The 20,453-nt window shown below is 64.3% G+C and overlaps 8 protein-coding genes across 8 annotated transcripts; 3 read left to right on the top strand and 5 right to left on the bottom strand.

Moving 5' to 3' along the window:
* Positions 1-436: 436 nt before the first annotated feature.
* On the bottom strand, positions 437-1,991 carry JCM10292_001184 (uncharacterized protein; the record flags this gene model as incomplete). The annotated part of the gene is made up of 8 exons (XM_076648041.1): positions 437-556; positions 618-983; positions 1,038-1,148; positions 1,207-1,311; positions 1,388-1,441; positions 1,528-1,546; positions 1,605-1,692; positions 1,976-1,991. 8 exons carry the CDS (start codon positions 1,989-1,991, stop codon positions 437-439), a joined length of 879 nt encoding a protein of 292 aa, XP_076506550.1.
* Positions 1,992-2,018: 27 nt separating this feature from the next.
* On the bottom strand, positions 2,019-2,737 carry JCM10292_001183 (uncharacterized protein; the record flags this gene model as incomplete). The annotated part of the gene is made up of 2 exons (XM_076648040.1): positions 2,019-2,210; positions 2,294-2,737. The coding sequence occupies 2 exons, from the start codon at positions 2,735-2,737 to the stop codon at positions 2,019-2,021; spliced, it is 636 nt and encodes a 211-aa protein (XP_076506549.1).
* Positions 2,738-2,925: 188 nt separating this feature from the next.
* On the bottom strand, positions 2,926-5,622 carry JCM10292_001182 (uncharacterized protein; the record flags this gene model as incomplete). The annotated part of the gene is made up of 9 exons (XM_076648039.1): positions 2,926-3,771; positions 3,830-4,107; positions 4,165-4,239; positions 4,298-4,533; positions 4,595-4,605; positions 4,666-5,059; positions 5,137-5,154; positions 5,339-5,407; positions 5,579-5,622. 9 exons carry the CDS (start codon positions 5,620-5,622, stop codon positions 2,926-2,928), a joined length of 1,971 nt encoding a protein of 656 aa, XP_076506548.1.
* An 815-nt stretch (positions 5,623-6,437) lies between these two features.
* On the top strand, positions 6,438-7,871 carry JCM10292_001181 (uncharacterized protein; the record flags this gene model as incomplete). The annotated part of the gene is made up of 8 exons (XM_076648038.1): positions 6,438-6,552; positions 6,622-6,823; positions 6,886-7,096; positions 7,158-7,170; positions 7,246-7,298; positions 7,367-7,580; positions 7,643-7,723; positions 7,795-7,871. 8 exons carry the CDS (start codon positions 6,438-6,440, stop codon positions 7,869-7,871), a joined length of 966 nt encoding a protein of 321 aa, XP_076506547.1.
* Positions 7,872-8,510: 639 nt separating this feature from the next.
* Positions 8,511-10,418, top strand: JCM10292_001180 (pepsin-like aspartic protease; the record flags this gene model as incomplete). Its single annotated transcript, XM_076648037.1, has 10 exons — positions 8,511-8,680; positions 8,739-8,751; positions 8,807-8,912; positions 8,981-9,012; positions 9,071-9,246; positions 9,310-9,417; positions 9,551-10,023; positions 10,082-10,186; positions 10,275-10,279; positions 10,344-10,418. The coding sequence occupies 10 exons, from the start codon at positions 8,511-8,513 to the stop codon at positions 10,416-10,418; spliced, it is 1,263 nt and encodes a 420-aa protein (XP_076506546.1).
* Positions 10,419-11,057: 639 nt separating this feature from the next.
* Positions 11,058-12,652, top strand: JCM10292_001179 (uncharacterized protein; the record flags this gene model as incomplete). The annotated part of the gene is made up of 9 exons (XM_076648036.1): positions 11,058-11,254; positions 11,319-11,511; positions 11,593-11,661; positions 11,747-11,871; positions 11,929-12,036; positions 12,104-12,156; positions 12,220-12,289; positions 12,350-12,503; positions 12,569-12,652. 9 exons carry the CDS (start codon positions 11,058-11,060, stop codon positions 12,650-12,652), a joined length of 1,053 nt encoding a protein of 350 aa, XP_076506545.1.
* Positions 12,653-13,025: 373 nt separating this feature from the next.
* On the bottom strand, positions 13,026-16,831 carry JCM10292_001178 (Zn(II)2Cys6 transcription factor; the record flags this gene model as incomplete). The annotated part of the gene is made up of 11 exons (XM_076648035.1): positions 13,026-13,827; positions 13,888-14,072; positions 14,150-14,222; positions 14,288-14,516; positions 14,576-14,640; positions 14,711-14,768; positions 14,836-15,010; positions 15,076-16,062; positions 16,150-16,222; positions 16,301-16,347; positions 16,427-16,831. 11 exons carry the CDS (start codon positions 16,829-16,831, stop codon positions 13,026-13,028), a joined length of 3,099 nt encoding a protein of 1,032 aa, XP_076506544.1.
* Positions 16,832-17,300: 469 nt separating this feature from the next.
* Positions 17,301-20,372, bottom strand: JCM10292_001177 (RNA polymerase II degradation factor 1; the record flags this gene model as incomplete). Its single annotated transcript, XM_076648034.1, has 5 exons — positions 17,301-17,906; positions 17,977-19,679; positions 19,751-19,888; positions 20,046-20,201; positions 20,270-20,372. The coding sequence occupies 5 exons, from the start codon at positions 20,370-20,372 to the stop codon at positions 17,301-17,303; spliced, it is 2,706 nt and encodes a 901-aa protein (XP_076506543.1).
* Positions 20,373-20,453: the final 81 nt, after the last annotated feature.

The following is a 20,453-nucleotide window of genomic DNA, read 5'->3' as shown; positions in this document are numbered from 1 at the left end:
GGTGGTACTCGGGGGGGGGGCAAAATGGCAACGGGTCTAAGCGGCGGGGGGCCCCCCCCCCGGTGTTCGTTGTTTCCCCCCCCGTTTCGGTTGGGGGGGGGGTTTTTTTGGCCCCCCCCCCCCCCCCCCCCCTCTCGAGCGCTCTCGAACGGAACCTGACCTATCGACTGGCTGTACCCGCAGACGACGACTCGGAGCGCAACCAGTCAAGCGTGTCGCCCGCCGCGACTCGCAAGTCCTCGCGGACGACACAGAAGAAGCGCATCGCAGCGCCGGACGAGGACGACGATGACGAGGAGGACGCGGAGGATTAGGGTGCCAAGCGCGGTTTCCGGGTTCGTGCTGTACCGAGCTGTTCCGTCGTGTATGCTTGTACTGCTAGCGCGCTCTCTACTTTCATCCTCGAAAGCTATGTACTGCAGGGCAAGCCGCGCGTCTACTCGTCCTCCAGCTTCTGCAAGTCGGCCATCTTGGTTCCGGCAATGTCGAGGCCGATGAGTTCGATCTTGTCGATGCGCGTCACGTCCTCGCCGCCCAGGTTGTCGACGACGAACATCTGCAGGAGCGCGATCTCAGTGCGAGTCCGGGAGACGTAAGAAAGGACCTGCGAGACGCACCGAGAGGTGGTTGACACTCTGGAAGCGCACAAAGCGGAGCTCGACCGCCTTGAGCCCCTTGGCCTGCTCCTCGTCAAGCACGAGCTCCTGCGCAGGCTCGGTCGTCGAGTCAAAGTCGGTCGCGGGCTGGTTGACGTAGAGCTTGACCGTCTTCGGTGCGTGTGCGGCGTGCGCCGGGAGCGTAGTGAAGCGCAACGCGCGCAGCTTGATCGCTTGCTGCATCGGGATCTGGAGCAAAAGCTGCTCGTCGGCGTCCGACTCGAGCCACTTGTCGCCGCCGCCGCGGAGCAACTCCTTGAACGGGTGCGCATCGGCCTCGTTCAGGCAGTGCACTTGCGACATGTCGATCTGGCTGTTGAGCACCGTCTGCAGAGCACGAGGGTCAGAAGGAGATGCCGACAAAGGAAGCGAACGACGCACGAAACCCTCAAGACCCTTCTCCACCGGCGTGCTCGTGTTTGCCGCCGCTCCGCCCGCCGGCGCATGCTTGCTCACGAGCTGCATCAGCCCTGCAGGGTTGGCACCGCGCATCTGCGGATGGCAAGTTTCGACATTTGGCACTGGCGACACCAATCAGCGCGAAACACACCTCGTCAACCTTGCTCGACCCCTTCAACACGACGAAGGTCGGCATGGCCGAGACCTGGAAGCGCTGCGCAACGTCGGGAACGGCATCGACGTCGACCTTGAGGAACTGCAAGAAGGGTCAACGGGCTGTCAGCGGGTGGCAGCCAAGTTGGAGGGAGCACTGCAAGGCAGAGGAGGCCCACCTGGACACGCCCGCCGTACTGCGACGCGAGACGCTGGAAGACAGGAGCAATGGCCTGTGCGCAGAGACCTCTAGAGTCAGCCAAAGCAGGGAGACGGGAGGGAGCACCGCCTCCTCGGAGCGAAGCAAGCGATTGCGCACCTTGCAGGGCCCGCACCAGCTGTGGAGGCAGCACAGGATCAGCACGGCGGCCAAGCAGGGTTCGCAGCGTCACACACACTGCGTGAAAGTCGATGACGGAGACGCGAGCCTGGTCCTGCGTGAGCGAGTCGAGGTGCGACAGAGACGTGACGACCGTGATCGACACTGATAGGGCAGCCTTGTCAGCTCTGATGAAGCCTAACGCGTTTCGAGAGGACCGCACTGTCGAAAGCGTAATCAAGTGAAGGAAGCAAGGAGAAGGAGGTTGGGTCGGAGGAAGATGAGTGACACTGCAAACTGAGCGAACGGACTCTCTTCAAGACTCGAGTGACAGTTCAGTGATTGCGGAACGAGAGACAACTGACACTACGATGGCCGAAGCACAACAACAGGACTCAGAAGAAGTACGAGACTCGACGCAACAACGCAACCTGAAACCAGCCTTTACCGACGCTTGGGCCCATTCTAACCTCGCGAGTGATGACGACCTTTCACGCCTTGGCGGCGAGCAGCAGGATGCAGGTGACGAGGATGAGGACCGTGATCGAGATGAGGAGCACGTCCATGATCTTGCCGGCGTAGACAAAGGCCCGCCGGTGCTCATAGCCAGTTGAGATTTGGAAGAAAGACGTCGTGCCGACAACGATGGTGGCCAAGCAGGCGACGAAGAAGAGGATGCCCAGCTGCAACGGTCGACAGATAACAACAGTCAGATTAGCGGAGACACATGACGGCGATCCCTCGATTACAGGACGTTGTCACGCACCGGCTCTTGCGCTTCTTGCTCGTACACGGGCATGTCGACCCGGTCGCCGAACTGGAAGCGGATCAGGAGGGCGAAGGAGACAGCTGAAAGCGTCGAGGTCATCTTGACCATGGACAGCCAATTGCGCTCGCGGGCTGCGCACACAGCGAGCTTGCCATGAGAGTCGTACAGCCATACAGCCTGAGCGGAAGGGCGAACCGCAATAATCCCGAGCTGTCGCCGGGCGAGCATCGGGTCAGCCTGGCAAGCGTAGCGGAGGTTGAAGAGGCGCTGCGCACCAGTAGAGCCGATGTTGGGCACGAGTGGACTGCCCCACAGCCACTGGACAGGCCTCAGGCGGTCCTCTTCGTCCTCGTTCCTCTGCCTCGGCTCTTCCTCTGATGAAGCGGGGTACGCGGACCGACGCCTCTGCGGCGCATCAGGGGCTGCGACAGACGCTGGCATACTCTGTCGCTAGCGTTCGAGACAGAGGCAGCGCATGCAAGAGCGGGAATGTGTAGCGAAAGGATGGCACGAGGCGAAGCCCCTCTCGCGCAGGACGAGAGACGGGTCATTGCCCGTGCATTCCCCTATGATAGCTCCTCTGATCGGTACATTACTCACACGGCTTGACATGACAGACTTCTCCTGATCTACGACACTCCCACGAGCGCTGCGAGCGCCGCTTTCGCCCTCTTGACCCCTTCCTCTCCCGCCGCCTCGACCCAGAGGTCCCTTATCGCCGGTTCAGCAGCCTTCCCCGCCTTGCATACCTCAAGCCCGACCGCGCCCGTCTCGAGCTCGAGCTCGCCGAGGTGTGCGCCGGCCGCCTTGAGCGATACGACCATCTTGCGCGCCTCGTCCACGCTCGTAGCGCCGTGCCGCACCGCGTAGAAGAGGGGCGAGTGCCCGTGTGCGTCACGAACGTGCACCGAGGCGCCGCTCGAAAGAAGGAGGTCGACGTTTGGGCTGTTCCCCGCGAGGACGGCGAGGTGCAGGGGCGTCTGGAGCGTCGTCTGCGCCGCCTCATTCAGTAGCGAGGGGAGCGCAAGCGTGGACGAGCTCGTCGACGTCAACTGCGACGTGACGGGAGGCAATGCGGGCGTGTCGAGCGAAGCAACAAGCGTGCGAAGGAGGTCCGTCGACTGACTCGCCGCCTGCGAAAGGAGATACGGCATGACCGCCGCCTTGAGAGCCTCTTCGTCCGCTAGCGTCGCCGGCCACGTCGCGGAATACTCTGGCGGAAGGACGGGATCGCCCGCCGTGACCTGCGGCCGGACAGCCTTGTGCGCCGCAGCGCGCTGTTGCGGTGGCGCGCATTCAATGAGCTGAGAGAAGAGCGCGCGCAGTCGAGTGTCGACGTCGTGCGGCGAGGAGTAAGTGGGGACCGGCGCAGAGGGTGTGAGCTCGCCGCGGAGGGGCTGCGACAGGAGCTTGCGGACTTGGTCGGGCGAGAGCTCTGGCTTCGAGAGCAGGTACGACAGCTTGGCCAGTGCGCACTGCTCGCCGAGACATCAGATATTGCTCGCAGTTGCCGGCATGCCACTTTCGACGCACCTCTGTAGTCATGTCTGCCCCGCTGACGATCCCTGCCGCAGCAAGTGCTCGGCCCGTCGCGTAAATGTCGGATGCAACGGCACCGGTCGGGCATTGCGTGATATTGACAAGGACGACGCCTCGCTCGGAGGCCTCGCGAAAAGCCGACAAAAGCTCCTCGCGCCGCGGTGCGTTTCCTGCGCCGTACGTCTCGATTACGGCGCCGCGGATGCCGCCCGAGGCGGACAGAAACGCGCGGACTGCAGCGCCTGTAATACCGGGAAAGATGCGGAGAGTAGCTACGTGAATGAGAAGTGTGAGTGCGAGTCGACGTGAGAGATCCGGAGAGGACGAACCAACGTCGGCGCAAAGCTTTTTATGCACACGGAACGGTCGAGGACCTGGGCGAAGCACTTGAGACCATGCCACTTCTGCGTTCGGTGTGAGTATGTGAGCCCGCGAAGCTGTACCATGCGAAAGGCAATTCACCTATGTCGATGCCCACCTCTGCTATCGGCGGCAAATTGAAGCTCTGAAAAGCGTGGAAGTCTTCCGAAGAGGCTTTGATGCAGCGGTTGCCACGGAATGCCATATTGTCAAACACAAGGAGGACCTCAGGAATGAGGTAGTGTCCCGCGATGGCGAGAGATGCGAGCAAGTTGTCGACGGCATCGGTGAAAAGCTGGCTGAGCGGGATCTGCGCGCCCGTGAGAATCACGGTCTTGCTATCACAAAACCTGTCAGTGGCGGCTTCCTGTTTCATGTAGACACGAGGCTGAGACGAACCCGAGATCCTCCTGTGAAAGATCGTGAGCAAGCAAGTTCTATAGGCTTGCATGTGAGGGAGTGCGACGTACCAAGAGGAACGACAGAGCCGAGGCAGTGAAGGCCAGGGTGTCGGTACCGTGCAGGATCAAGAAGCCGTCGAATGCGTGGTAATTTCGCTCGATGTCCGAGGCGATGCGGATCCAGTCGGAAGGCTCGATTTCGGAACTGTCGATGAGGTTCTCATACTCCCACACAGCGTAGCGAACCCGCTTGCCCTGCGCGAAGCGCGGCGTGACGAGCGAATGAACATAGATGTGTCCATCGCTCGTCTCGACGCGGAGCGCGGTCGGGTCCTGCTCGGGCGGGAGGTGCGGCGGCGTAGGCGTCGATGCTCCGCTCCTCGATCGGGACGCTGACCACGATTTGAAGGCCCCGACCGATTCGCTGTTGGCGAAAACCGACTCTCCCGCAGGATCGTAGAACCTGCGAGGCTCGCAGTCAATGGAACTGTCTCGGGCGATTCGGCAGGTCCACCGTGCCAGCAATCGAGCGCGACGTACCGGGCCTGCGACCGAAGACTGCGCCGCGAAGCAAGGCCGGAAGCAGTAAGGCGAGTCGAGAGATGATAAGGGGAGAGTCGGCCGAAGTGATCGAGGGGACGGGTCAATACCGCGTGCGAACGTGCAAGAAGACATTGATAAAGGCACGCTTCTAACGCGTGCGACACCCCGCCCGACTCGTACGAGACCAGTGTGGACGCACTTCGACGCAAGGAATCCGGGATGCGGCGCATAGCCACCGCCCTCAGACTTGAGCATGCCGATAGTTCCACTGTTGTTGCATCGCAGATGTGACGAGGGTGTTGCCGGTGTGTCGGACGATTATGATTGCCGAAAGCGGCAAGGGAGCAAAGCGGGAGCCCAGGAGGACGAGGGGAAGAAAAGCGGCGGCATCAGTCTACGGAGCTCCGATTGCCTGTACAGCGCAAGCGGGCTCGCGTACCCGGTGTACAGCACGAGCACGCGTGCCTCGATCTCGCTCGCCATGACCGGAAGCAGGCAGTCTCGGGAGACAGCGTTCGGGACAAGAGGGGGGGGGGGGGCAGCGCTTCCGGGAGAGCTGGGTGCACAATGCGCAGCGCCGAGCGAGCGCGCTTATACGACAGTCAGGTCCCGTGTGAGCAGGAGCGACTCGCGAGAAGCGTGAGCGGCCGACTTCGCCAAACAGCTTCTCCTCAGATCTTGAGCGAGCACACCATGCACGTCGCGCAGGATTGCCCGCAGGAGCGTGAGTGAGCTAGCAGTCTGTATGCAGACGCTAGACTCGCGATCGCCAGCGCTACCCGACCCGCACGTTGCTCCGTGAGCTCGAACGACGGCCTCATCACACCGGCCGTCCGGCCATCCGCAGGTTCCCATGCTGTGGATTGCACGTGCGTGTATGGGAGTGCAGCCGCGGAGCAGAGTGCGCACCGCCTTGGGCGATCGATCACGTCTGTCCGGAGCCCAAGTACTGCTCGGCCGGCTGGGAACGCCCGTCGAGGCAAGAGTGCTTCTGCCCGAGACCTTCGGCTGCTGCTCAGAGTCTCGCGGGCTTCCCAGCAGAAGCTGAGTTTCGATCGCATTGTGCTCGCGCACCGCAGAGGCCGTGATCGGGGCTTCGCCTGCGATTTCCTCGTGCGTCTGAAGCGACGAGTCCCCCATTTCGCCTCTGCCCCCGAGCAGCGTGCTTTCGTTCCTTCTGCTCCTTTCATACCTCTTGCTGGTCCTTCAATCGCAGCCCACCGCCTCAATACATCCGGATCCACCGACACTCTCTCTTCCTTTCTCCCCTCTCTCACCGGTCCTCCGAAGTTATCACCATGCGCTCCGTAATCGCCCTCCTCTCGGTTGTCTCGCTTGCGTCTGTGGCAGTCGCCCAGGACTACGGACGATTCCCCTGCTCGCTCGTCAACGGCGATGGCACTCTCTCGCCTGGTAACTTGCTTCCGCGTTTCCGCTGTCCCCGTCCATCTCGCTGATCCGGCCGCCCCACGCCGTCTGCAGACCCCAACCAGTGCCTCGACGATGCTCTCATCCCTCCCGGTGACCCTACCTCGGGCACGGGCTTCCAGATCGACGGTCCGACGCCGACGGGCGCGACCTGCGCCCGTGCAGGTCTGGCCGGCGCCTACTACTGCGGTATCGCTGGTGCTCCTTGCACTGTCGACGCCAACTGCGACAACGGTACCTGCGAGGGCGGCGTTTGGTTCGTCCATCGCGCACCGCATCGCCTCGCACCCTGAGCTGACATGCCTTGCTTACTTCCAGCACTGGTGGCCTGACGACGCCTTGCACGGCCGACGCGCAGTGCTCGGGTAACCTCTACTGCACGGACATTGAGGGCAACATTCAGCCCGGCGCGACCTGCGGTGGCCTCGGTTCCTTCTGCAACGAGTCGCCGTTCGCCGACCCCGACGGCACGCCGGCGGAGAACTTCCCCGTCTTCAACCAGTACTGCGCGAGTGGCTACTGCGGTGTTGTGCGTCGTTCGATCGTCGATCCACTTCTTGGGACGTGAGCTAACGTTCGCGATGATGCAGGACACCGGTGTCTGTACGCCACAAGCCGTTCTTTCTAAGACACCGGCTCCCTGATCCCGTCCGCTGACATACTCGTGCTATCGTACAGGCGAGGAGTTCGCTACACAAGTTGGCGCTGACTGCTCGTTCGACCCCGACTTTGTGGGTTGCAGTCCTCGACCATCCCTTGTGCAAAATGCTGACAGGGCGTCCTATGAATCGTATTGCAGGCCTGCACGGTCGACGAGGCGACTGGTGCCCAGCTCACCTGCATCGGTGGTGCCTGCGCCATTGCTCCGCAGCCGACTGGTGCGCGCGCTCGTGCACGCCGTGCTGGCGGCGCTCTTTTCAAGCGCCGCGCATGCCCGCTCTCGCACACTGCCTGCTCGGTTCAGGGCCAGAAGGGCTTCGAGTGCATTGACACCAACACCAACATCGAGCAGTGTACGTTTGCGCTGTCGCTTCTCGCTTTGCGGCGCGATGCTGACCCAAGCGTGCTCCCGCAGGCGGTGCCTGCGCTTCGGAGGGCGGCATTGACTGCACTTCCATTCCGGGTGTCGCTGCCGTCGGCTGCTCGGCCGGTACCTGTGCGTTTGCTCCCTGTTCCCTCGACCATCCTCTGCGGCCGCGCGCTGACGCCCGACGTCATTCTGCACAGGCGAGATCTGGTCGTGCGTCGACGGCTTCGAGTACGACTCGGCCTCGGAGTCGTGCATCCGCAACATTCGCGCTTAAAAATCCTCCGTCCTTCCGCCTAATGCACCTCGTCGCACGCCATGTAGCCTCATGCCATTCTTCCTTCATATACGACGTCGCAAGCGACTCTAACGGGTCTCCTGGGTTCTTCAATTGAAGCAGTTGTGTTCCTCCCTCCCCTTTCTCCTCTCCGCTGTATCTTGCCATGATCTCCGTCATAGGCCCTCCGTTGTAGATAGGCTCTGGAGTCACGCTTGCTGGCGATCTCGCTCAATCGTAGTGACACGTAACGTGGACACTTGATCCCGTCCTCGTTTGACGCCTCGAGTTGAGAAGGTCCTTCGGCAGAGAAGGATTGAGAGAAGCCTTCAGATGCTGCGAAGGGACGCAGCAGCGTGGCCGGCCCCCGAAATCGTTTTTGGACGGCCTGTGGATCAATCGACGCGTGCGCGGGAGCAGGATCGGCGTGTCGCTCGGAATTTGACGCGTCGAGGAGCGCACTCGCTCCCGAATCTTGCGCTCGCTCTCTGTCCCGCCTCTTCTGCACTCCGCCGCTTCTTCTGCTTGCCAAGCCTCTACGACGTCGGCTATCGAGCCGCACTAGTCACTCGTTTCTTCCCTCACCCTTGTCACTCGTTTGATTCCATTCGACCCGCTCCTCATCTCCCACCGGTCGGAATGCTCGGTGCCATCGTTCTCTTCGCCCTCGCCGGCAGCGCCGCCGCCACGGCTGCCATTCCCCACTCGGATGCTACGATTGAGCTCACCAGACGCGACCTGGGTCTCACCAACCTGGATGGGTCCGCCAACATCACCAGTCTGTTGGCCGAAGCTTCCAGGCTTGCACAGTGCGTTCCTTCCGGCCGACACACTTAGAGCATCAAATTTACGCTCACACGTCCGCAGCAAGTACGAGCGGGTACGTGGTGGCTGCATGTGAGGCGTCGCCCCGCTGACCAGAAGATCTGCCGCAGAACCGCCTCAACTGGGACACCTACAGCGCGATGAACGAGAAGGGCCCGACGGCGAAAAAGATGAAGAAGCGCGGCACGGCAGCGTTGACAGAGCAGAGCCATGCTGGTGCGGACCGCGTCGGCCACAGCACTTCGAGCTTTTGGCTGACTGGAAGCCACTCTGTACTCGCCCAGTCTGGACCGGGAAAGTCAACGTGGGAACGCCTGTGAGCCCACTGTCATGTGGACTTACAGAAACGTGCTTATACGACTCGTACGAGACAGGCGCAAACCTTTGATGTCTACTTCGACACGGGCTCATCCGACTTTACCCTCTCGTCCCCCTCCTGCACTGCCAACTGCAACGGCAAGGCGCACTACGCCCCTGCCGACAGTTCGACGTCGGTCAGGACAGGCCAGACCGTCAGCACCAACTTTGTCGACGGCACGACCTCGCGCGGGTAAACTCGCACGCGTGGTCAGATAATTGACCGGGCAGTGCTCATGTCTTCCTGATTCTGCAGGGCTGTCTTCAAGGACACCGTCACGCTTGCCGGCACAACCGTCACCGGGCAGGATGTCGTGGCTGCAAGCTCGTTGTCCTCAACCGTCGGCGAGCTCGAATCTGACGGGTGAGAACCTTCCTGTCGCTCAAGCAGTGCACTGCATTCTTGACTGACCTATTCCGCTCTTTTACAGCCTGTTGGTCTCCTCCACAATCGCGCCGCGTACCTGGTGTGCCTACTGACATTCTGCGCTCGGCAGGATGGGTCTCGCATATCCGTCGCTTTCCGCCGCGGGTTCGACCTCGTTCGGGCTGACCATGGTGCAGCAAAAGCAGTACGCGCTCTACCCGTACTTCAGCATGATGCTGAGCTACGGCGGCCGCTCTGAGATCACCTTCGGCGGCTTCAACCGGGCCCGTGTGCTCAGCGGCTCGTCCTCGTACTGGTTCAACGCCACCCCGGATCCGAACGGCGTCCGGACGTACTGGCAGATGGGCTTGAGCGTTCCATATGTTGGCAACACTCGCGCCGGCGGGTACACGACGCACATTCTCGACTCTGGCACGACGCTCATTGTCACTTCGCCCGCACAAGCTGCCGAGTTCTGGGCCGCCGTGCCCGGATCCGCAAAGTACGACGACAACTTTTGGTCGTTCCCATGCGCTTCGCCCCCGGACGTCAAATTCTCCTTCTCCCGCAACACCGTCTTCAAGTATGGTGTCGACCAGGACGGTGCGCTCTGACTGCGTCCTCCTTATAAATCTTCGGCAGCTCACGACAACCTCTGCAGCCTTCAACCTTGGCTACCTGTCTTCGTCGCCGGACCGCTGCATCGGCGCCGTCATCGGCCAGGACCTCGGCATTGGCACGTCGTGGATCCTTGGCGACGCTTTCCGTGAGTCGATCCTCGTCGCCACGTGTACAGAGCATCGCGCGAGCTGACGAGACCTATCCTGCGCGACAAACACTCGTCGACTCCACAGTCGTCGTACGCTTCCCTCTGATACCATGTTGCGTTTCGCGCGCACGCAGCTGACTCCAATGCCTTACAGAACTGGTATGTGATCCACGACGCGCTGAAGAACCGCATCATGCTTGCCCAGCTCCGCCCTGGCGCCAACGCTTGAACGACCTTCCTAAGAGCCGTCTCGTCGGCATAGACCTGCCTTTGCCTCATCCGCGCCTTTCCCTTGATCCGCACTTGGCATCAGTCTTTCAGCGTTTCCTAGCAGGCAACGCGCAGGTCGCGATATCCGCACATTCCGCGAGACTGCGCAATGCGGCGACTTTCATGAAGTGGTCTCTCGCGTTGTCGTCTTCCGCGACTTGCCGCACCGCCTTCGCTGCGTGCTTGTCAGCCAGCGCGAAGGTCCTTGAGAGAGGTGCACGCAAGCTAAGCAATCACATTCGACCACACCTGTTGTTCTCCGCGACAGCGCGTTCACCATCCACAAGCAAAAGCACCTGGGCTTGACCTTGGCGGCTGCACGGACAAGGGCCCCGGCCAGTGCTGCGAGTATTCCGTAGCCTGCCCGAACAGGGCGGATTCCCTGCTCGGCGCGAATCCGAGAGCCCGCTTCTCCGCGTTCGAGACACGCGCCGCGCTCGATCGGCGCGAAATGAAGGGTCAGTCGACATTGTTTGAAGTCGCCGTCTTCTGCACTGCACGCTCTGCCTCCGACAGCGACGCTCGCTCTTGACCCGTTCGAGGCCCACCTCCCCTGGCTCGAGCGCGCAAAGCGTTCCGCCTCTTCCGCGCCGAGACCATGCTGTCCCGCACTTCCGCCGCCGTCGGGCTTGTCGCCCTCGTCGGTTCCATCGAATTGGCAGCTGCGCAGATTCTCGCTCGAGGCCAATACTTCCAAGCGGGCAACATCAACGCGAACTGGCGCTGGCAGGCGTCGGGACAGCTCGTTCATAACCGCTGCCCCTTCACGATCCCGATCAAGGACTGCTACACCTCGTGCGTCCTGCTCGCCGGACAGGACTCAAGACATCGTCGCGTGCTGACTGAGCTCGACCGGCAGGAACCTCGCTGCGACGGGCATGCTGCAGGAGACGACGGAAGCGGACTACTTGGCGAGCTTGAACGGCGGCGCGCTTGCTGCACGTGCAACGTCGGCGCCTGTACTTCGTCGGAGCGGTAACATGACTCTGGCGCAAGAAGCGGCAGAATTGCGCGCTATGATGGACGATGAGGACCTCGACTCCTACTTTGAGGTACATTCCGTCGCTTTCTGATCACTCTGCCCGTTGCAGCAAGCGCACCAGCTCACTCCTCACTGCAACTCCTCACTGCAGGCCTTCCCCGAGCAAATGCCCTACCGCTTTCCGATGCACGCCATGTACGAGATGGGACCTAGTTTCAAGGTCAGTCTGCGCGCTCTGAATCACCTCCGCCCATTCTCCTTTCTTCCCGCCCATCCACCACGTTGACCTTCGTTCGATTGTGTAGGCGAAGCGCCAGGTGATTGGTTGTGGCACTGGAGGCGGTTCAACCACACCAGGGACTTCAACGACGACCTCAGCTCCTCCCGGCACAAGTACTCCGCCTGTGGCCTCTCCTCGCCAGCGCAACGAGTGCGTCTCATGCTTGCTCACGGCTCGCACATCGGCTCATTTTGCCCCTACCTGCAGAATTTTCACTTGGCCTGGTGCGATTGCCGGCGAGACTTGGAAGTACACCTGGAAGTCGTGGCAGAGCAGGACGACCTCTTCCAACTACAACTTTTTCCACGCCTGGCAGTGCGTCGTCTGGCTACCAAGTGAGGAGGAGTTGCGCCGAAACTGATCTGGATTGTCCGGTCGGCAGGATCCTGCGCCGCGACGGTTGCGGTGGTGCAGTCATCACGCTCGACTACATCGGTAAGCTGCATCAAGTCTGAGTGCGTCAAGGCACCGCTGACGTTGCTTGCCTGCGGTTGGCAGACGGCGAAGTCGTGATCCGCGATGCGGTTCGCAACTGCAAGACTTGCAGCCGCTTCCTCAAGGGCACGCAGTCAGCACCTTTCTCCTCCTCTATCCATGCGTCTTCCCTGCTGACGCAGATGTCCCGCAGGAACTGGTTCGGCAACGAGGTCCGCCACGAGCTGCAGATCACCTACGGCTTGAGCGGGTCGATCACCTACCGCGCCTGGGTCGCCCCGAACTTCCGCCAGCCGCAGCTCATCTACACCGCTACGGGCGACATGGGGTCGTCGGCTTCGCTCAAGGTCAGCTCCACTCTCGAGCCCCCTCAGTTTGCAAAGGTCGAGCTGACGCACCGTCTTACTCGTAGTTCGGTAACTACCGCCGGTACACCGACGGACAGACTGCCGCAATGGCCTATCTCGGCGACTTCACCATGACTCGGCTTGCCTAGACTCAGCGCTGCCGCCGCCAGTCGCGGTTTCCCTATCCTTATCCTTCGTCTTTCGTGCCATCAGTCCCGCATACCCGTTCTCGCAACCTCGTTCGTCTGTGCCATGCTAGGGTAAAGCAGGCACTTCTGATCCGTCCCGCCACTGTAACGATCGCTGCGCATGGTCTGTCCCGACTTGTGCGAGTCCAGCTGGCTTGCGGGAAGAGAATATCGTCGCACGAAGATGCAACTGGACAACAGCGAATAGTCACTGCACAACGCTTGAGAAAGACGGGCACTATCAATATGAGGGGACGTAAGGGTATCTCCGTAACGTCAGGAAGCACGATCAAGCTGGACCTCCCGCGACCCGCTCCCTCGGCGTACACCTCCTTCAAACCTTGGGCGTCCCCGTGCTCCCCGCCGCACTCGGCGTCTTCCCATCAGGCGGCAGCCCGAGCGAGTCGGCGAAATTCTGCCACTGCGCCCAGTCAAACAGCGAGTCGGGGAGCATGGCGGGCGTGCCGTCTCCCGCGAATCCGAACGGGTCGAACGCGTCGGTGCCCGACCCGAGCGGTCCGCCAAGGAACGACGTGCCCCCCGTCCCATTGCCCACTCCGCCGAGCCCGAGCCCGCCGAGCCCGCTGGCCCCGCCTGCGCCGCCGCTCAGCGACGTACTCGAGAGGGGCGTTGCGGTCCCGTCGAACGTGCCAAAATTGAGGGTCGGATTGAATGAGAGGTTGTCGAACGTCGAGTCGGGGAAGGCAAATGAGAGGTCGGGCGGAGGGTTTGGGGCAGGAGCGGTTGTCGCAGGCGGGAGACCGGCCGACAAGCTCGGGTCGATCGCGGTCGTCGTGACAGGAGGGAGCGTGCTAATTGGCAGGCCGGTCGGAACCTGGACGGGCGGGCTGCCCGAGAGGCGGGTGGCGGTCGTCCCGCTTGCAGCTGCACCCGACGCGCCCGCCTCGCCCGCGCTGGCCGCCGACGTCGAGGTTATCGCACTTTCCCCCTCGACTGCGGTGTGCGTCGTGCGCAGGCTCGACGTGTACGGCGAGCCGAGCGTGCCCGGGCTGGCGTTGCTTCCGGGCGACGCCGGCGAGCCGGACGAGCGGATGAGGCCTGTCGGATCGTTGACGCGACGGTCCGTGAGGAAGAAACCACCGTCCTTCTTATACCGCAGGTGCCAGTCTTGCTCCCTGCCGTGCCGAGAGGTGATCAGTCGGGAGATGCGAGAGTTATGAAGGCACACAGCGCACCTTTGCCGAACACCGACTGTCGGATTGAGCGTTGTAACCGCCGTCGTTCCGCCCGAAGCGGGAGACATGCCCTCGGCAGCCTCGGGCGCCCACCTTGCGACTGAGCACGCCGTGTGATACAGGAGGTGGATGATCTCGGCGATCTTGGCGCGGACGTAGCACTCGCCGTCCGGGACGACCAAGCGCTGCGTACCAGAGCGGGCCATCAGACCGAGTCCCTTGGAGGACAGAAAGAAGCTCGGGCGTGAGCAGCGGAACGCACCTTGAGACAGTCGCGCGCGAGGCGGAGCGTCGAGAGGGAGGTCGAGTCGCGGCGACGGATGTGCGAGTGGTACCTGCAGGCGAGTATGTCGATGAGCACACCCACAGGAAAGAGTAAAGGTGAAGCGGCGGGACGTACTGGATGAGCGAGCAGATGAAGAAGGCGTATGTCCCGACGAACCACCCCTCGAGGCACGACTCGTTCTTGTCGACCCACTCGATCGCAAGCCTCGCCTCGTGCTCGACCGTCGACCACTGCTGGGTGCCGACTGAGAGCGCGGCGAAGCGCTCGGGGAGCTGGAACGAGATGCGCATGAAGGGGCGCGTGATGAGGAAGCGGACGGGGATGTAGAGCAGGTGCAGGAAGCCTGTGAAGACACGAGGAAATTAGTGCCAACAATCGGGCATCGAGGACTGTGAGGCGCACCTTGCTCAGGCGTGGACTTGTCGGGACCCTGGAAGCGGAGCTCCTCCGGCAAGCCGCTCACCCAGCTACAAGAAGCGAGGGACATATAATCAGCCGAGCTCGAGGAGGAAAGGGCAAGCGAAGCACTCCACGCACGCTTCGAGGTCGTTGCGGAGCGACATGGCGTCCTTCTCGGAGAGAAGCATGATGCCGGCTGTAACGGCAAATTTCGTCAGCAGCGTCTTCACCGGCTACTTCAGGTGAGTAAGTGAGCAACGGACTCGGCGAGTAGACCGCCTTGAGGATGCGCCCGAGCAGGATCGAGAGCGAGATGAGGGCGCTGTTGAAGAGGTAAGGGCGGCGCTGCGCGTCGAACTCGAGGTTCGGGCGAATGTCGAAGACGGAGGGGAGCATCGTGTCGCAGTCGGCGAGGTCGATCATCATCGGCTGGCCGTACTGCAGATGCAGAATGGCCGGGTCAGCCCAGTGTCAAGGGGAAGCTCGCCCAAGGATGGACGCACGATGGCAGCGATCCAGCGGTCCGCAATCAAGCACCCGCCCCACACGCGCCTCCTCAGCTCGGTATGGTCGCCCTCGCTCTGCTCCTTGCGCTCGCTGCCGAGCTTGCGATGCAGGCCCAAGTCCTGCGCCATGCGGATCGCGAGGCCGAGGATGTTCCACGTCTTGCTCGCGGCCGTGCCCTTTTCGAGCTCCATCGAAAACGCATAGATGAGGAGCGCCTGGATGTTGGGGATCGTAGAGTTGTCGAGCATGTCTTCGTCGCGCAGGTGCGACCGGATCGTCGCCTTGATCGTGCGCAGGATCGACGGCGCGACGTGGTGCGACAGGGCCGAGACGGCGCAGATGGCGTTGAACAGGAGCGGCGCGGGCCCGCTTGGCTCGTTGTCGCCCGCCTGCCGCGACGACCCGAGAAAGTCGGCTTTCGCGACGATCGGGAAGTGGTTGGCGTGCGTCGTGAAGAAGTAGTTGAGCAGCTTCTCGGCGTCCGAGTGCTCGATGCCCTGGATCGCGACGGGCTCGCCGCCCTGCGACGGGTCGCCGTCGCCCGCCGAAATGACACGGATGAACCCGTCTCCGCGCTCGTCGACAGAGAGCTGCTGCGAGTACTTGAAGTCGACAGGGATCATGCGCTCGGTCGGGAATGTCGACGTCGAGTGCATCAAGTGCGAGATGCTCGTGTAGCCGACGATGCGCGGCTCCTTTCGCGGGCCGCTATGCGTCTGCGAGTCGGGCGACGACGCTGCGCCGCGATTCGCGTCGATGGGGAAGATCTGCTGCTTGGGCACGTTGTGCCCGCCGCCGGGCGCTGCAGTCGTAGGTGACGGGCCGGGCGAGGCGGCCTCGCCCCGCGCGGCCTGTCGTGCGAGTGTCGCAGAGGTCGCCGCCGTTGGCAGCGCGACCGCGGCGGCAGCAGCGGACGCGCTCGCCTTTTCGGCCTCTTCCTTTTCGCGCTGCTTCTTGAAGCGGGTCTCGGATATGGGCAGGAACTGCGGGGTGTCGACTCGTCAGCATACATTCGCGCGAGGAGGAAGCGGACCGAAGGGAGCCAGAGGACTGAGCCATGTGCAACGTACCCATGTGCAGTCGAGGCGGTGCTTCTGGCAGTAGGTGCACAGCATGGGATCCTGGTCGGGAAGCGGGTTGCACCTGTCGTCGCACCGCCCAGGAGGGGAGGGCATCAGCGAGACTCGACTTGGAGTTCCGGCGCGAAACGAATCCGCGCACCGGATCTTCTTCCTGCGGCACACGTCGCACGCGCGAGGGATCTTGGGCTGCGCACACACACGCATCTCGTGAGTATGCCCCTGCGCTGCATACCGCCCCGGGAGAGCGTCGAGAGCGCGAGCGCACCTTCTTGGCCTTCTGCGCGTCGTCGTCGGCCGCACCGCCGAACCCGCCCGCCGCTGTCGACGAGCTCCCGACGCTGCTCTTGCGCTTCTGGCCCTTGCCGGCCCTCGCGCCGTCGCCGTCTGCGCCCGCGGCGTCGTGAGAGCCCGCGCGTCCCGTCCCCGCTCCGTCACCGGAAAGCGCCGCGTCGTAGGGGACGGCGCTGGTGCTGGCGATGGCGCTCATGGAAGGAAAAGCCTGGGCGGCGTGCCCGCCGAGCTGCCCGAGCATGCGGTAGCGGAGACTCGGCTGCGGCTGCGGGAGGTGCGGAGGAGGAGGAGGAGGAGGCGAAGCGCTGCCCAGGCCCGACGCTGCAGCGAGCGACGCAAGTGCAGGCAGAGCAAACGCAGAGTCAGACTCGTCGGCCATCCCTTCTGCTCAGCCGTGCGTGCTGCGCTGGCTGTGCCGAAAGTGAGGCTGACTCCGGCGTGTGGGCTCCGCCGTGGGACCGAAGTCCAAACCTGCCTCCGTATGAGCCGCTCTCATTGGTTGCACACACCAGCAGGGACGCTTCAAACGGCGCATCGGAAAGTTACAGCGAGTGAGAGGGGGAAGAGGCAACGACTGGTGCAGGGGGGGACAGATCGCAGCGTAGGGAACGAGGGGAAGGGCGACGACGACGAAGGGGAATGTGCAAGCGCGCGAACTGCAGAGACGCGGCGAGCGAGAGGGCGACACTCGAGAGAGCGACAACTCCTCTGCCGCGGACTCGTCATTTTGTAGAAGTTGCAGGTGGAGAGACGACGGGCGGGATAGTAGTAAGAGAGAGGACGAGTGGAGGGGACGAAGGCGGAGTCGGCGCAAGCGGCGGCAGCACCGAGACGACGACGGGCGCCGCTTAGTGCCCGCCGAAGAAGCGCGAGCTGTCGTGCGTCACGTCCTTGCCGTACGACCCGTACTGCTGCGGCGCAACGCCCGCACCGGGCGCGCCATACGCCGGCTGGCCGTACCCGCCGAACGCGCCGCGCGCGCCCGCACCGCCGATCGCGCCCGCGCCCTGCGGCTGCTGCTGCTGCTGAGGCTGCTGCTGCTGCTGCTGCTGGAGCTGCTGCGGCGCGACGGCGGGCGAGGCGCCCGCGCCGGGCTGGCCTGCGACCTGCTGGGCGCCCGGCGCCGGCGACTGCTGCGCCTGCTGCTGCGGCGCGCCGGCGCCGTAGCGCTGCTGCTGCTGGCCGTAGCCGTAGCCGAACTGGGCCTGCAGCGCGCTGTAGTTGGGCGGGACCTGCGCCGCGTAGCCCGGGTACCCGTACGCCGACGCGTACGGGTTGTACGCCGCGTACGGCATCTGCTGGTAGAACTGCTGGAGCGGCTGCTGCTGCTGCTGAGCCTGCTGGCCGGCGGGCTGCGCCGCGTTCTGCGACGCCTGCGCGCCAGTCGCAGAGTCCTCCGGGCGGGTCGGGAGCGGCGACGGCGCCTGGTAGCCGGCGTACGCGTCGTAGAAGTTCTGCAGCGCGGACCGCACCGAGTCAGAAGAGTGCACGAGCACGTGAGGAAGGAGGCGAGGCGAGACGCACCATCGAGCGCATGCTGTCCTGGCCGTAGAGGCTCGAGTAGTCGGTCTGCTGCGAGCCGAACGGCTGGCCGGGCGCCTGCTGCTGCTGGATCGAGTTGAACGCCGCGTACGGGCTCTGAGTCGCCTGCGCGGCGGGCGCGGGTGAGTGGCTCGCCGGGTGCTGGAAGTAGGGCGACGAGACGGCCTGCTGCGCGGGCGTCTCGGCGGGCTTGAACGCGTTGGCGTACGCCGACTGGTCGTCGGCGCCGCCGCCGAGCGACGTCGGCTGCTGCTGCTGCTGGGCCTGCTGCTGGTACTGGCCGTACGGCGACTGCATGTTGGGGTAGCGCGAGAAGGCCGACTGGCCGGGGAAGAGGCTCTGCTGCGGCGCGGCCTGCGAGAAGGCCGTCTGGACCGCCTGCTCCTGCTGCGACGGCTGCTGGAAGTGCTGCTGCTGCTGCTGCTGGAGCGGCTGCTGGAACTGCTGCTGGGGCTGCTGCATCTGCGGCTGCTGGGGCTGCTGAGGCTGCTGAACCTGTTGCTGCTGCGGCTGCTGCTGCTCAGCGACAGCGGGCTGCACCTGCTGCTGCGGCTGCTGCTGCTGGAACGGCGCCTGGGTGGGCGCGGCCGCCTCGGGCTTGACCTCCTGCTGGCCGAACGCGGCCGCGGGCTTGTTGCCGTTGTCGTACAGGTCGAGCGAGCCAAACTGGAGCGGGAGGCGGTCAATGCCCGCCGAGCTCGGGAGGACGACGGCCTCCTGCTGGGCGCGCTTGGGCGGCAGGCCGGGCGGGCCGGCGCCGAGGAACTTGTCCTGCGCGGGCTGGGCAGCAGCCTGCTGCGGCTGCGCGGCGGGCGCGGCGGGAGCAGCGGCCGAGGGCGTCACCTCGAGCGGGCCGGCGGTCGCAATGTCGTTGGGCGGGAGGTGAGCGTCGACCTCGCGCTTGAACGACGGGTCCTGCTCGGTGGCCGACTGCGCGGCGATGACCGAGTCGGCCCAGCCCTCGCCGACCGCGAGAGGCGCAGGCGCGGCAGCGGCAGCGGGCGTCGAGCCCCACGGGTCGTACGAGGGCGCGGCGGGAGCAGCCGTCTCGGCAGCGGAGGGGGCGGGGAGGGAGATGGAGGGAGCGGCCGGCTCGGCAGCGGCGGCGGGCGCGGGCTCGGGCGCAGCCTCGGCAACAGGCGCGGGAGCCTCGGGGACGGGAGCGGGGGCGGGGGGAGCGGCGACGGGAGCGGGAGGGGGAGGCGCGGGCTTGGGAGGCGAAGGCGGGCGGGCAATCTGGGCCCACGACATCTTTGCGCCCGGTGCGATGGTGCGCGAGGGAGCCTTGGGCGCAGCCTTGACCGCCTCAGCCTGAGGGACAGCTGCCGCCGCCGCGCCGTTGACCTGGGGAGCCGCGTCCTGCTCGGCGGGAGCAGGCTGCTCCGCCGCCGCCGCAGGCGCCTCCGTCTTGCCGCTGCTCATGTCTGCCCACGTCGCCGGGGTCGACGACGAGGTCGTGTCGTCGGCCTTGGCGTCGGCCACGGGCTTGCCCCAGACGCCCGTCGGAGTGGGCGCCGGGACGAACGAAGCCGGGGTGACGCTGTTGACGTCGGTCGAGCTGGCACCGTTGACCTGCGCGGTCGCGGGCGCCGCCGCAGGAGCACGAGGAGCACCGTTGACGCCGACCGCACCGCCACGGCCACCGCGACCACCGCGAATACCGCCGCGACCACCACGAGCGCCCTCTGCAGCGCGGGAACGTGTTTCAGCAGGCGGATCGAGCCGCGTTGTGAAAGAGACGACGATGCAGACGCACCAAAGCCGCCGCGACCCCTGCCAGCGCCGGCGAACCCGCCGCGCTGAGCGATGGGCACAACAGGCTGGGGAGCGGCCGGGGCCTTGTCGGTCTTCTTCTCCTTCTTGGTCTTTACGGCACCCCACTGCTGCGCGAGGCCTGCATCGTGCAGAGTCACACAGCGAGCGCAAGACCACGAGCGCGCCAGAGAGTGAGAAAGTGTCGAGATGGAAGGGGAAAGCGGGGGGGACGGTCAGCGGTGTCCTCGTCGCGGACGGCGCTAAGGCGCAAGACGAGGGCGAGAGCGGGGGCGCACCCTCGGCCATGCGCACGATGGCAACCTCGACGTCCCCGCTGGCCTCGTGGATGGCGTGCAGGACATCCTCGTCGGTCCAGTCGGGGAAGAGCTCCTTTGCGGTCGCGAGCTTCGAGCCGTACTTGGTCCGCAGCGCGCGCACCTCGTCCGACTCGTCTGCAAGCAGGGTGCACACGGGGGTCAGCCAGGGCAGGGCCACGCGCACGCGCAGGGGCAGGACGCGCCGTGGTCGAGGTCACGCGCAGACGGCGACGAGGCAGCGCCAGCGGGACCAGCAGCAGCACGGCCGCGTCGGGGGCGGGCAGAGCCGCGCAGGGGGGCAGACATTGCGCTCGGATCTGGGGAGGGGGAAGGTGCGCGGGAAGAGAGAGCAGTCGGGTGCGCGCGGGCAGAGCGAGGGCGAGCAGG

This window comes from Rhodotorula paludigena (genome assembly GCF_050403205.1).
Source record: "Rhodotorula paludigena JCM10292 DNA, Rt_paludigena_JCM10292v1_ctg12, whole genome shotgun sequence".
In the NCBI taxonomy this organism is placed as follows: Eukaryota; Fungi; Basidiomycota; class Microbotryomycetes; order Sporidiobolales; family Sporidiobolaceae; genus Rhodotorula; species Rhodotorula paludigena.
The sequence above is the reverse complement of the archived record's forward strand: the minus strand, read 5'-3'. Positions and strand labels throughout refer to the sequence as shown.